The sequence below is a fragment of the Zasmidium cellare genome (genome assembly GCF_010093935.1).
Source record: "Zasmidium cellare ATCC 36951 unplaced genomic scaffold M409scaffold_11, whole genome shotgun sequence".
NCBI lineage: Eukaryota > Fungi > Ascomycota > Dothideomycetes > Mycosphaerellales > Mycosphaerellaceae > Zasmidium > Zasmidium cellare.
The window spans coordinates 56,295-68,936 of NW_022986955.1; the positions used below are offsets into that span (position 1 = coordinate 56,295).

Below are 12,642 nucleotides of genomic sequence, written 5' to 3' on the forward strand. Positions count from 1 at the left end.
CCCCGGACTTTAACCAGCTATAAGCCAGAGGGAGAAACGTCCTGATTTCATCCTGGGTGAGGTTGGATATGATCGAGAAGTACGCTGTTACAGCGTCCAGTGGCGCCGTAGGCTTCCAGTCGAAGGCAGAGCTCTGCACGAATATTGCTTGAGGTACTTACTCTCGGGCGATCTCAAGCATGATTGGAGAGACGTCGATTCCCGTCACAGAATGGCCGGCTTTGATGAACGCTTCGCACACCGGGCGTCCAGTTCCGCATCCTATGTCAGCGACACGAGAACCCGAAGAAAGTCTGGGCAGAAGCCATTCGAGCGAGCGTCGCTGCCCAGGAATGTCCCTGAAAGCAGTTTCATAGGCCTTGCCCACTGAGTCCCAGAAGGCCGCGGCTGAGGACGCTGTATTGGCCGACATTTCTGTGCGAAATCTCGTGTTTGATGGCTGTAGTCGCTGAGCAGCAGCAGCTTTATATGGATTTGATGGCAGTCTTAAAATATTAGATAGCTGCCCCCGTCAGCATTATGCTCATTGGAACGAGAGCATTGTGAGATTGGAAAATGTTCCGTTCAGCTCCCAAGCTTGGTAAATGGTGCGAGGGAGCACTCGAGTTATTGAAATCTCACTGGACCGACCAATGGGTCTCCAATAGGTCCAGCAGTCATGATATGCTGAGCATCAAGTTCGTTGAAGCGAAGTCCTACTAGTACGAACTTCATCAGGCAAAAGTCAGGGGTCGTCGTCATTTCGTGAACTGTTCACCGCAACGCACATGCCTGGCAGAACTGGCAAGCCCGATCGTTCTTTGCGGTCCGAACCCCAGGTTTGATTGCTATCCTGATGAGGAGTATGTCTTCCGCAGTGTCTTTGACCTGCGCTCCAGCTCAGGCGCGAAAGGCGTTCGTTGCCCCATGACAAGTTAATGTAAAGGACTCTTCTATGGCCGAAACATGGAGCTCACGTTGCCGTCTTTCGGAACAGATTCGGGTGATGTCATAAAGCTGCCGCTGGGGCAGCTGGAAACAGGATGGACGACAGCTGCCGGAAGATCGGATGGCGATGGAGCTTCGAATGCGCGTGGAATCCTGCCCACGTGTGCTGTTCAAGTCCTGCTTTCCACGTAGACCGGTGACGGCATTGAACAGCAGTCCGGGACCTTGATAAGAGACGAGCTTCTTGCATTACAATGTACAGCCTGGATAGGAAAACGCCTGCTGTACAGCCATGTCAACTCAACAACCAGCTGATGGTCATGATCCAAACAGTCAACAGCAAAGCCGTATAGCCAAGTTCGGCGCCAAAGCGAATGTTTTCGCCCAGAAGATTGGAAAGCCTATCAACAAGTTCTCGAACAAGCTGGGTGCTGAGGCCTTCTTCCCGGCTTCGCTAGACGAAGAAGCCGATAAGGTCAGCACAAGATCTGAAAGTATTCCAACGAGAAGCTGACCTCAGTACAGGCGGCACGTATTCTTCGCAGCTTCTGCATCGACGGCTTCGAGGCCCCGGATCCGAAGGAACATCATCATGGCGACCACAGTAAGCAGAAGAAGTCGCTGCAGCACATTCCACCGGAAGTCATCCGTGGAGCGAAGGGTCTCGCAATTTTCACGGTGATGCGTACCGGACTGCACTGGTCAGGTGCTGGAGGAAGTGGTGTTATCGTGCAGAAGCTCCCAAACGGCCAATGGTCTCCCCCTTCTGGCATCCTGCTGCACACCTTGGGTTGGGGACTGGTCGCAGGCTTGGATGTGTATGATTGCGTGGCCGTTATCAATAATGACAAAGGCATGGAGGGCTTCACTCGAGCTCGTGCAACCCTTGGTGGCGAAGTTTCGGCTGCCGTTGGACCTCTTGGTGGAGGCAGACAGCTGGACTCTGAAGTCGTCAAGCGACAGTCCCCTGTTTGGACATACATGAAGAGCAAAGGCCTTTACGTTGGAGTTCAAATCGACGGAACTGTGATCGCTGAGCGAGACCGTGAAAACGAACGATTTTACGGCATCAATGGCCTTCGACATGCGCGGATCTTAGCAGGTGATGTGCAGATACCGCCAGGTAGCATGGTGCAGCTGTGGGAGACCTTGCAGGCTGCTGAAGGAGAGTCGCACGATGCCAACAAGCTTCCTCCGCCAGGCGTCGGTGCGCCGGGAGATTATGATGTCGAGCCGGCGAGCCACGATAAGATCCAAGAGCATGAGAAGCGGTTTGATCCAAGGGACAGAGTTGATCAGCATTAGTTTGCATTCATAGCGTTCCTTATGCACTTCCAAGAGACCCTCACGCCATAGATGTCGCCCTCCTTGAGCTCCCGCCCTTCACACTTTTGGATGAATTGAACAAGAGGGCAGGCGAGCAGTGCAAGCGTATGGAGCAAGTCATTATACGTAATGAGTCTAACCTTTTGGTATTGCCCATGAATATAGTTGATCCAACTCGCCGCATCGCATGCTCGATCAGGTTCAGGAGGATACCGAGACATGTCGATGATCAAACAAGCCATGCTCTCCGCGCGCCTGGGTGAGATCTCGAAATTCGCGAACTGTTTGGTCTTGGCGAAGACAGCTGAGATGCTGGGAAGACCAAAGGGGCGGATGAGCGAGGCTGAGAGGCTGGCTTAAAATGCAAATTGTGTTTGGGAGCCACCAGATATCATGGATGTGATGTCACCTGAGTTCGTGAATTGTTATCGACGGATCTAGTAAGGTGAAGAAATGGTTGTCGTAAGAAGCAATAGTCGTCCTCAAATGAAGTAGACGTGGCGAGGTCTGCAGATGGATATATTTACAGCCTTGCACTGATCATGTGCAAGCCGTGGTGCACCCCCGTGAACACTCGCGTTCGCTCTCTCTTGTTGTATACATGCCGCACATGGGGTGAACATACTATATCCTGCGAAATATGTAGGCTCGTGGAAGACAGTCGTCAAACTGGGCACCACAGACTTCTAGCGTACACTGGAACGACGTCTTGAAGGATGAAATCTACCTTCACTTCTTGAGTAGCTGGGGAAGACTTTCGGGCCATTCATGAGATGGTGAGATCTTCTGTCATTATTCACAAGCATGTGATGCTTCGTCGTTGTATCACGAGCGTGAACGAGTCGTTCAAGTCGTCAGTGCCACATCTTTAACTTTACCTGCAAGTGCATTCCTGCTCTGCTACAAAGACTTACAAATACAACGCACAACAGCTACGCGGAACATCATAAACGATGGCGATATCAAAGTTGGACCTCGTGTTGAGCTTCACAGGCCTCTGCCTCCTCAACCTCATCGCTGCAGTGGACTCGACTGCGCTTGGTGTCTCACTCCCGGTAAGCGTCTGGTCTACCTTCTTCATTTTCTCCTTCACTGACACCGGTACAGACAATTGCCAACCCCCTCGGCGCCACGAGCACCCAAGCCTACTGGGCAGGCAGCAGCTTCGTACTTGCGTCGTCTGCCGTTCAACCAATCTACGCCGCTTTCTCCAATGCATTTGGTCGAAGAACCCTTACCCTCATCGCATTGGCGCTATTCACCATTGGCACCATCGTGGGATCTACTGCACAGAATGTGGCGTCTCTGCTCGTAGGCCGTACCCTTCAAGGAGCTGGTGGCGGAGGCTTCCTCACCATGACTTATGTGGTTCGTTGAGATACTTTCTATTCTAATTAGAGACGTTGACTAACTATATCAGGTGTTGGTCGACTTGTTTACACTACGTAAACGAGCAAATGCAATCGCCCTTATCGGCCTGGTATGGCTCGTTGGCACTGTCGTTGGCCCGATAGCTGGAGGTGCATTTACAGAGTATGTGACCTGGCGCTGGATATTTTGGATATGTCTTCCGTTCGCAGGGATGAGCATATTCCTCATCGCATTCCTCCTGAAGACGCCACACGAGCCACTGCAGCTAGGCCAGGCTTTGAAAATGGTCGACTGGGCAGGCGCTGTGGTCTTCACCGGCTGTCTCACAAGCTTCTTGCTGGCCATATCATGGGTAAGTTTCTCTCTTGCACATTTTTGCTTGCGTAATATTAACGATACTCTCAGGGTGGGTCCATGTTCGCTTGGTCTAGCTACCAAACGCTCGTTCCTCTCATCATCGGCGCCGTTGGCCTCGTCGCCTGGCTGTTCTACGAGCACTACGTTCCAACATCGCCAATTCTGCCACTCGTCCTCCTCGGGAATCGGACAAACCTCGCCCTTTTCACTGGCACCATATTCATGGGCATCATCCAATACGGCCTCGTTTACTACCTACCGCTCTACTATCAGCTCTCCAAGGGATACTCACCGTTGATGTCTGGCGTGGCCCTACTTCCACAATGTGTCTTGTCCGGCCCTACCACTACAATTACCTCAGTCATCATATCAAAGACAGGAAAGTACAGGCTCGTCATCTGGATCGGCTGGGCGCTTCTGTCCCTTGGATGTGGTCTGCTGGTCCTTTTGACGAACGAAACGACAGTGCCTCAATGGATCTTCCTCAACGCGGTATCAGGACTTGGTCTCGGATGTCTGTTCACCAGTCAATCTATGGCGACACAAGCAGCGAGTGAGCCCCAACACATGGCTATCGCGGCTGGCCTGAGCCCGTTCTTCAGGGCTCTAGGGCAGACTATCGGGATCGTCATTGGAGACTCTATCTTTCAGAATACACTAAGGTCATAACTGAATGGGAGTGATAGTCCTATCTTGAGACAAAAAGCAGACGAGTATTCCAACAATATCACTCAACTTGGTGCAGTACTGGATGGGCTGCCAGAGGAATCCCAGGACAGGGCGGATCTCCTGGCTGCGTTGAACCCAAGCTTTCACGCGATCTGGTGGACTCTGACCGCATTTGCTCTGGCATCACTCGCGCTCTCATTGTGTATTCCGCAATTGAGCTTAGACCAGTCTCAGCCCGTCGTGCCGAGCGAAGAGCCGGGGAATGATGTTGAGAGAACAGCAGAATCCAGAGGCGTCCACCAGGAAGCTGAGATCATTGAACTACAGGAACGCCAAGGCGCAGATGAAAGCGTCTAGGGTAAGTGTGGGGATCTATGGCAGACGCCTAGGCCCCGACCAAGATGTCTCGTAAGATGGCATACTTCCAAGTGTAGTGATAGGCATGCAATGAACTCACTTCATTAATCATTCATGGCCATCTATGGTGCTCACTCTCCAGGAAGCTTTGTCACTCCGCTCAGCACCGAGGCTCCCGGGCTTGTCAGAGGAGATATGCTCGTCCATGACACCGTCACTCGCTGCCTGGCACTTTCAACAAACTTTTCGATCATCTGTGCATAGCCAATCCCGTTCCTTTCGGCAGCAAGAGGCAGGTCCGACCAGCCAGGGCAAAGGCCAGCGATTGCGTTGATCTGGGCGCAGATATAGCATCAGCTTCAAGTCGTGCCGAGCACATGTTAGAGGGTTCGCCTACCTCCAAGACACAAGGCTCTGCATCGCAATCCCAGCCTTTTGATCGAATGTCAATCCGGCCGCCGTCGCGACATCCCATGGCCACCCATGCCCGGAAGGCGAGCCTCTCAACCTTGAGGACCTCACTGTCCTCGCGGCCATTGACGGCCCGCTCGATCCAGTCTTTACCTTCTTCTCCCTCGATCTTAGAGACCCAGGTGCAAAATGGAACCGCACCTGCCTATAGCAATGGAAGGGCCAACACCTGTGTCTGCATTAATACATGCAGCTACATGGGGCCATATCATCTCCGTGACACCGAGTATCTCCGTCTTCGCCCCCGTGCCCGCAAGCGACACGGACAACTCTCGACCGTCCAGGAATTGCTCCACCAAGACATATTTAAGTGGAAATTGGGCTCGTAGACTCTGCACTGCTCGGTTGGCGGCTTCTGCATTCCTGGCTCTGGATGTCTCGCATAGCCCTTTCGACGTGCCTTCTGCATTAAGCTTTACGAAGAGGTCAAATGATTCACCCTTGCCGCCATGGTCTTTCAGGCCCAGCGTCGACATCCATTGCGAATGTTCAAGGCCGTCGAAAGTATCCTCAGTCTTGATCAGCATCGAAGGCGCCGTAAGCACTCCAGCGTCCTTCAACACCACTTGAGTCAAAGCTTTGTCGTGCATCAGGCACATCGTCCTTGCGTCAGATAATGCACACGGAACGCCATATGCTTCAAGTAAACCTGGGATCTGTGCGACCCTCGCTGAGCCTCGCAAACCTTCCGCAATATTGAATGCCAAATCCCACTGGTGGTGCCTTCCTGCTGCGAGAGCAGTGGTCAAGTGGAATATGTTGCCAACCAAAACGGGCAGATGTCCCAAAGATTTGAGAGCGTCTGCGATCGCGATGATGGTCTCACCTTCGGCGAACTCGGCGACGGTTTCGGCAGGTACATCTGGGTTGTTGGGGTCATAGTCGGACTTGAGATCGTAAGTGAGAGCTATAGTGAGACCCTTCGCTTTCGCCATGATGTGGTGCGAGAGGATTGGGAATTGCTTGTCGCTTGCAACAATGAGTTGGAGACGTTTGTTCCTTCGTGGGAGCGCGTGTCGGAGAGGTGAAAGAAGAGTCCAGAAGATCCAGTAGACTTTTTGACAGCAAGCGCGGAGATGGTTCCGGGGTGACACAGACCCGCAAACAATATTTTTCACGGACTGTTTCCCGCGGGTTCTCACAAATTGGCGAAACTGCCCCTCACTGCTTTAGCGGTCAGTCTCACAATGCAGTGCATTCGCATGCTCTTGGGTTGTTGTGACAGAGAAGAGATTGTCTAAGCGTTCGCTCGGTGATGCGGCATTGAATGAAAGGGTACGGCCGAGTGAATGATTTACGCATGTGACACGGAGTGAATTTGATTAGCGCGACGCTAGCGTAAAACTCCTCCTCTTAAGTCGCACCATCCCATCAATAACAAACTCACCAACTTCGCAACACCAACCATCGCAAATCATGGTGCAGACTCGTTCTGGGCTCGCCACGGTGTTCATTGCGCCGCGCACCAGGGCGAAGAAGCGTGTAGGACCATTTCGCTTCCTCGACTTGCCAGCCGAGCTGCGAGTCTCCGTGTACGAACAAGCGGTTCCGCAAACACGTGTGGGGGTAGAAGTCTTTCGTCTGCACCATCTCGCCCACACTTGCCGACAAATACGAAGGGAGTCGATCGATACTGTCTGCGCGAAATCGAAGCTGGTCGTTTGGGCCTCCTTAAACCGATCCAGCTCATCATTCGAAAGCTTGAAGTGCTTACAGCCGATCACCTACCGGAAATTTGAGGAGACATTTGGAGACGACTTTCGCTTCTGTCAAGTCGAGTGGCGAGTGTACAGCACCCTGAATAACAAGTCCGAGGGTCTCTATTACCCTCTAGCACCGATGCGTGCGCAAAGGTACGCAACATGGGATGTGCTTTTCGAGTTTGACATGGAAGTGGAGGAAAATGGCAATCTGTACTTTTCAGCACTGGAGCCGAACTCCTTTGTTTTAGACAGCACGGCATGCACTCTAGCGGTCCCAAGTCGCATACCGTGGAGTGCTAGGCGCATCGCAAGCAGAGAAGGCTTCAAAGGCTTCACTCCCAAAGACTTGAACATCTTGCGCCAGGCGAATTGGTATTAGAATGACAGTTTGGATGAAAGGACTCATTCAGGTGGATGACTACTGCAGTCTCGAGTTTGAGATGGTTGAGGAGAGAGGCAGTGGAAGACTTGGCAACGGGGCATTGTTACGCTTGTGGTCACACTGCTATTCGAGCTGAGGATTTCGAGCAGGGAGAGATTCAAACAGTGTACGGGTAGGGTCACGGCGACTCACAGTATTCAGCATCTGCCGTCACTGTACAAACAAGACGAATCACACATGCCTGCTCGACTGCGAAGACGAGCATGGGATGGGACTGCTTATAGCACTCGTTGATCGTCCTCGTGCGCCTACCCCAACATGCCTTACGTAGTCATCCGAAGCGAGTTCCTGATCGTCTATTCATCCCTCTTACGGCCGTTAGAAAGCTTCGGAAAGGACGAGTTCTCCTATTCGCACAAAGTCCAGATGTTCCCAAAGATAATGCCGCGGCATTAACTTTCACAGCCTGAAATTCCGAACCTGGACTTTCGAGTTTGATCAGATAGCGAGTTCACTCACTTCATCACGAACGCCGCCCAACGGAGAAAGAGTGCTAGAACCGATCTAGAATGGTTTTTTATAAAGTGCTATGGGCGACGACTACGGCCGCAACCGATTCGCAGAGATTGTGCAATCACGCGCAGCATGGAACCTGATCTGATCTAACGCGATGCCCGCTATGCGCCAAAAGCATACTAAGAGCAGTCTTTAAAACCTGGGTGCATCCTCTCCTTTTATGATATAGTTCCTCATTGTACTCTCTAAGGCCTTCCAGTTGCTATCGCTTCTGGCAAAGTCCCGAACAACCACAAGGCTGTCAACAACCAAGGATGGAGCGCTTAGAGCGACTGATGTCCAGACCGTTGGCAAAGCCATACAGGAGCAGCGAAATCCAAGACAATGGTCCTCCTTTCTTGAACAGGGACGGGCATCTTGACTTCTCACCCCACGACATCGAGAGTGAGCAACACAGCTCCACATCTCCTGAACCAACAAGCTGACGAAGAGCAACAGATCCAAAGAACTGGTCCCGCCCACGAAAATGGTACATCTCCAGCGTGTGCTTCCTCGCCGTGATCAACGCCACATTCGCCTCCAGTGCGCCGACGGGATGCCTTCAAAGCCTCAGCGAAGGCCTGCACGTCTCTGAAGAAGCTGGCGGTCTGGTCGTCACACTCTTCCTCCTTGGATACGTCGCTGGTCCGTTGCTCTGGGCACCGCTTTCCGAGCTTTACGGTCGACGGTGGATCTGTTACACAACATTCATATGCTACTTCGCGTTCAACTTCTTATGCGCTTTCACACCGAACTTCGCGGGGCTTCTGGTGGGACGATTCCTCACAGGGACTTTCGTCTCTGCTGCGATTTCCAACTCACCGGGCGTGCTGGTCGATATCTGGGGACCTGCTGACCTTCCGGATGTAATTACATTGTACGCTGTGATGAACTTCGTTGGACCTGCGCTCGGGCCCGTCACTGGTGGCTTCTTACAGATCACTGAGAATTGGAGGTGTGTCGTCGTTCCCATTGACCTATCTCCCAGCATGACTGACATAGCATCAGATGGGCCTTCTATGAACTGATCTGGCTGTCCTTCGTAACTATGCTGCTCTTATTCACAATCCCCGAGACCTTGCCCTCGATTGTACTCCTCAACAAAGCGAAACGCTTGCGACGCGCAAACTCCCGCGGCTACGAAGATATGAAAGCTCCCGTCGAGACTACAGACCGCACTGTCGTGGGCATTTTCAAAGTCGCCCTCATACGTCCTTGGATCATCTTATTTGATCCAATCTCGCTTCTTTGCGCAATATGTACGGACCGCAAATCACTTTGAGGAGGACCGACGCTAATATCAACCCCACAGATGTGAGCATCGTCTACTGTCTACTCTACATGCTCTTCGCAATCTACCCGTATGTCTTTCAAAGGAAACGCGGCTGGAATGCTGGGACTGGTGAGCTCCCTTTGATTGGAGTCGTCATCGGCGCCTGTTTGGGTGGAATATTCGTCGTTTGGGCAACGCACAACGCACAGAAGAAGAAGTCGGCAACAGTCTTTCAGCGCCGTCCTGAAGAACGCTTGCCCATAGCCATGGTTGGGAGTATCCTCTTTCCGATTGCAATGTAAGACTTCATATTCCTCCCTTCGACCTATCGCTGCTGACGAGATTCCCAGGTTCTGGTTCGCATGGGCCGGCGAATACAACAGCATCCACTGGATCGTCTGCACCATCGCAGGCGTCTTCCTCTCGGCTTCGATCATGCTCATCTTCGTCGGCTACCTCGGATACCTCAGCAACACTTACCTCATGTACACCGCCTCAGCCTTGGCCGCCAACACTGTTGCACGGTCAGCGGCCGCAGCTTCAGCTCCCCTCTTCACGACGTACATGCTTGATGCAATGGGAGTTGGAGGAGCTGGGAGCTTGATCGGGGGTGTGGCGTGTCTGTTGGCTCCGACACCTTTCATCTTCTACAAGTATGGACAGCCTATCATGGAGCGGAGCCGATTTGCCCCGACAGCTCCGAAATCATCTCAAGAGCCGGGAAAGAAAGACGAGGAGGCAGGCAGTCACCAGGATACTGGCAACGATGTGGAGAAATCTGAGACTGAATCGGCCACCGACCATTGAAAAGACATGTCGGGTTCGATGTGGTAGAGTCAAAAGTGTCTCGTGGATGAAAAACACAAGGCAGACATAGTTTGTTTGCTCGTGAGAAGCTGATTGAAATGGTGCTTGTGAAATATAGATTTAGTCCGCTACTCAGTCATTTGACCGGCGTACAGACAGGGAAGATCAATCCTTGAAACCGCTGAGACTTAGAAACCTCTCTGGCACCTGCTGCCGCTACTGAAAGACTGGAGTCAATTGGGGAGTTTGAGGATGGAAGAGAGTACAGAGCTTTCCGGGCTGCACGCTGAGCCCCCAATGGCAAGTGAACATGGTCCACGATATGCGTTCCGTATTGCCAACTGTACAATCTATACTTCTAATATACTGTTACACTCCTTTCCAACAACGATCTCAACAATAGCTTCCATTAACACCACTCGCACTTGGAATACCTGCATCAGCAAGCGCGCTCCAACTCCAATAATCCTGCAACTTGCCTTCCCCGTCCACCGTATCTTTATCATTCAACATCTTATAATTCCAGAAAGCCCCTCCACTCGAATACTTCTGATACGCATAGACCTGCGTATCATACAGCGTCTTGCGATACGCCAAGCTGTTGTTATAGTTGCTCTGCAGACTCCACTCGCCGATGAAGACGGGGAACTTGCCGTCGCCCACGCCGATGTATTTCGCCTGGCCGCAGATGGCCGGGGCGACGTATTGGGAGTAGATGCCCGCGGCGGCGAAGAAGTAGATGTGGCTGTCGATGACGAGGTTGGTGCCGGCGGGGAAGAAGGGGGACCAGTACTCTTCGCTGAAGAAGGCATCTTGGAGCATGAGCGGGATGCGCTTGTCGACTTTGGCGATGCGGGCGAGGGTGCCGTTGACGTAGGTGTTGATCCAGTTGGTACCGTTGGCGGTTAGCCCTTCGGGGGTGGCGAAGGCGGCGAAGTTGTCGCTCGGCTCATTGATTGGGGCGACGGTGAAGGCGTAGGCTCGCTGTTTGATGGTTAGTATTGAACAGGAAACGATGTAAATGGGCTACTGACCCCTGACGTCTTGATAAAGTTGAGAATGCCATCGATCGCGCGGAAGGAGTAGTCGAGGTTGGTGGTGTTAAAAAACCAGGCGTTGTGACCGAAAGCTTCTCCAATTCCAAGAGTATTGACGCCTCCTGGGAGAGAATGCGAACCAATAATGATGTGCATGTTGTACTTGTCGATGGCATAGTTGGTGATGCTCCTCAAATAGGCTTGTTGGTTGCCACTGTAGAGCTGACTCCCGGGCATCTTGACCCATGCGGCGTAAGTGGTGGGAATGCGGATGGTGTTGATGCCGAGCTTCCCCATCTTGTCGATGTCCTTGGTGGTGATGAACGATGCATATCGGGCTTCGAGCTTGGGGCCACAGACACTGAACCAAACAGCCTGGCACCAAGACCACTCATCAGGATAGGCATCGCCGATGTTGTTGGCCCACCAGTTGAGGTCGTAGTTGGGCTCCTGCTCAAGCCAAGCGCCGAAGTTGACGCCATTGGCTTTGTACGTTGTCCAGTTCAGGAAATTCTTGTTTTTCTGAGATGGCCATGTAATGGAGTGAGTGAGCCTCTTCAGGAAGTCGTCCACTTGATCGAATGCCCATTGGTTGCAGCTGATGATGTTGCCGTGGCTTCCAGCGTTGGTCTGAAGGGTTGTACCAAGTTTTGCAACAGAAGCTACTCGTGGTCAGATCGTGATCCTGCACCATCTCAAACAAGTGTATACTCACAAGCTAGTTTTTTGGCTACAGTATCGATATCTGTTGTGACGGTGGTAACAGCGTTCTCGACTCCGCCAATAAGAGCTGTGACGAGGTCTCCGAACAGACTAGGAACAGGTGCTGCGTGAGCACTGGCAGCAAGGCCAAGAACGAGTGAAGATTGAACGCGCATATTCTATAGTACGGAATGATCGACGAGGTGAAGTGAGCAGCGAGTATACAAACCTGTCTGCCGGGTCGTCTTATATTGTCTCACCAGATTGCAACCAGGAATGCCTGTGGTTCTGGGCCCGATCTGACCTGCCGCAAAGACAGGCATCATCGATTCTTGGTATGCCCTTCTGGGAGAAGGAGATCTGACTAGCACAGCACCAAACGATAGTCTCTCATCGTATCGCGGACGCCATGACCAAAGAAGACCTCACGGCCGGCGGAATCCGAGAAGCCCTAGAAGCTCGAGCCATTTTCAGCGCCACGAGGTGAAGGACTTGCACGAGGCTGAGAAGCCAGATCCTTCTCGCCAATGACTTGACTGTGTTTGATCTCGCTTGCCTCGTTGTGGCGTCTGCATTTCAGTTCCTGGCGCTATTTGGCGGCGTCTGGTCCGGCAATGGCTCGGGAGATTTCGTAGGTCGATGCTAGCGTACCACGAGGGGCTAACGTTGACCGAACATGAAATGACTGACAAAAGTTTCGCTTAT

The 12,642-nt window shown here is 52.3% G+C and overlaps 6 protein-coding genes across 6 annotated transcripts; 4 read left to right on the top strand and 2 right to left on the bottom strand.

The window, feature by feature from the left end:
- Nucleotides 1–1,219: 1,219 nt before the first annotated feature.
- On the top strand, nucleotides 1,220–2,232 carry M409DRAFT_20742 (uncharacterized protein; the record flags this gene model as incomplete). Its single annotated transcript, XM_033805529.1, has 2 exons — nucleotides 1,220–1,402; nucleotides 1,453–2,232. 2 exons carry the CDS (start codon nucleotides 1,220–1,222, stop codon nucleotides 2,230–2,232), a joined length of 963 nt encoding a protein of 320 aa, XP_033669613.1.
- Nucleotides 2,233–3,206: 974 nt separating this feature from the next.
- M409DRAFT_65147 (uncharacterized protein) lies at nucleotides 3,207–5,007 on the top strand (the record flags this gene model as incomplete). Its single annotated transcript, XM_033816388.1, has 5 exons — nucleotides 3,207–3,308; nucleotides 3,361–3,621; nucleotides 3,674–3,976; nucleotides 4,030–4,643; nucleotides 4,680–5,007. The coding sequence occupies 5 exons, from the start codon at nucleotides 3,207–3,209 to the stop codon at nucleotides 5,005–5,007; spliced, it is 1,608 nt and encodes a 535-aa protein (XP_033669614.1).
- A 131-nt stretch (nucleotides 5,008–5,138) lies between these two features.
- Nucleotides 5,139–6,413, bottom strand: M409DRAFT_52756 (uncharacterized protein; the record flags this gene model as incomplete). Its single annotated transcript, XM_033812164.1, has 3 exons — nucleotides 5,139–5,342; nucleotides 5,405–5,623; nucleotides 5,676–6,413. 3 exons carry the CDS (start codon nucleotides 6,411–6,413, stop codon nucleotides 5,139–5,141), a joined length of 1,161 nt encoding a protein of 386 aa, XP_033669615.1.
- Nucleotides 6,414–6,894: 481 nt separating this feature from the next.
- On the top strand, nucleotides 6,895–7,560 carry M409DRAFT_20745 (uncharacterized protein; the record flags this gene model as incomplete). Its single annotated transcript, XM_033805530.1, has 1 exon — nucleotides 6,895–7,560. The coding sequence occupies one exon, from the start codon at nucleotides 6,895–6,897 to the stop codon at nucleotides 7,558–7,560; it is 666 nt and encodes a 221-aa protein (XP_033669616.1).
- Nucleotides 7,561–8,393: 833 nt separating this feature from the next.
- Nucleotides 8,394–10,198, top strand: M409DRAFT_65148 (uncharacterized protein; the record flags this gene model as incomplete). Its single annotated transcript, XM_033816389.1, has 5 exons — nucleotides 8,394–8,523; nucleotides 8,578–9,073; nucleotides 9,127–9,377; nucleotides 9,431–9,689; nucleotides 9,742–10,198. The coding sequence occupies 5 exons, from the start codon at nucleotides 8,394–8,396 to the stop codon at nucleotides 10,196–10,198; spliced, it is 1,593 nt and encodes a 530-aa protein (XP_033669617.1).
- A 393-nt stretch (nucleotides 10,199–10,591) lies between these two features.
- On the bottom strand, nucleotides 10,592–12,113 carry M409DRAFT_52758 (glycoside hydrolase family 5 protein; the record flags this gene model as incomplete). The annotated part of the gene is made up of 3 exons (XM_033812165.1): nucleotides 10,592–11,182; nucleotides 11,233–11,897; nucleotides 11,951–12,113. The coding sequence occupies 3 exons, from the start codon at nucleotides 12,111–12,113 to the stop codon at nucleotides 10,592–10,594; spliced, it is 1,419 nt and encodes a 472-aa protein (XP_033669618.1).
- Nucleotides 12,114–12,642: the final 529 nt, after the last annotated feature.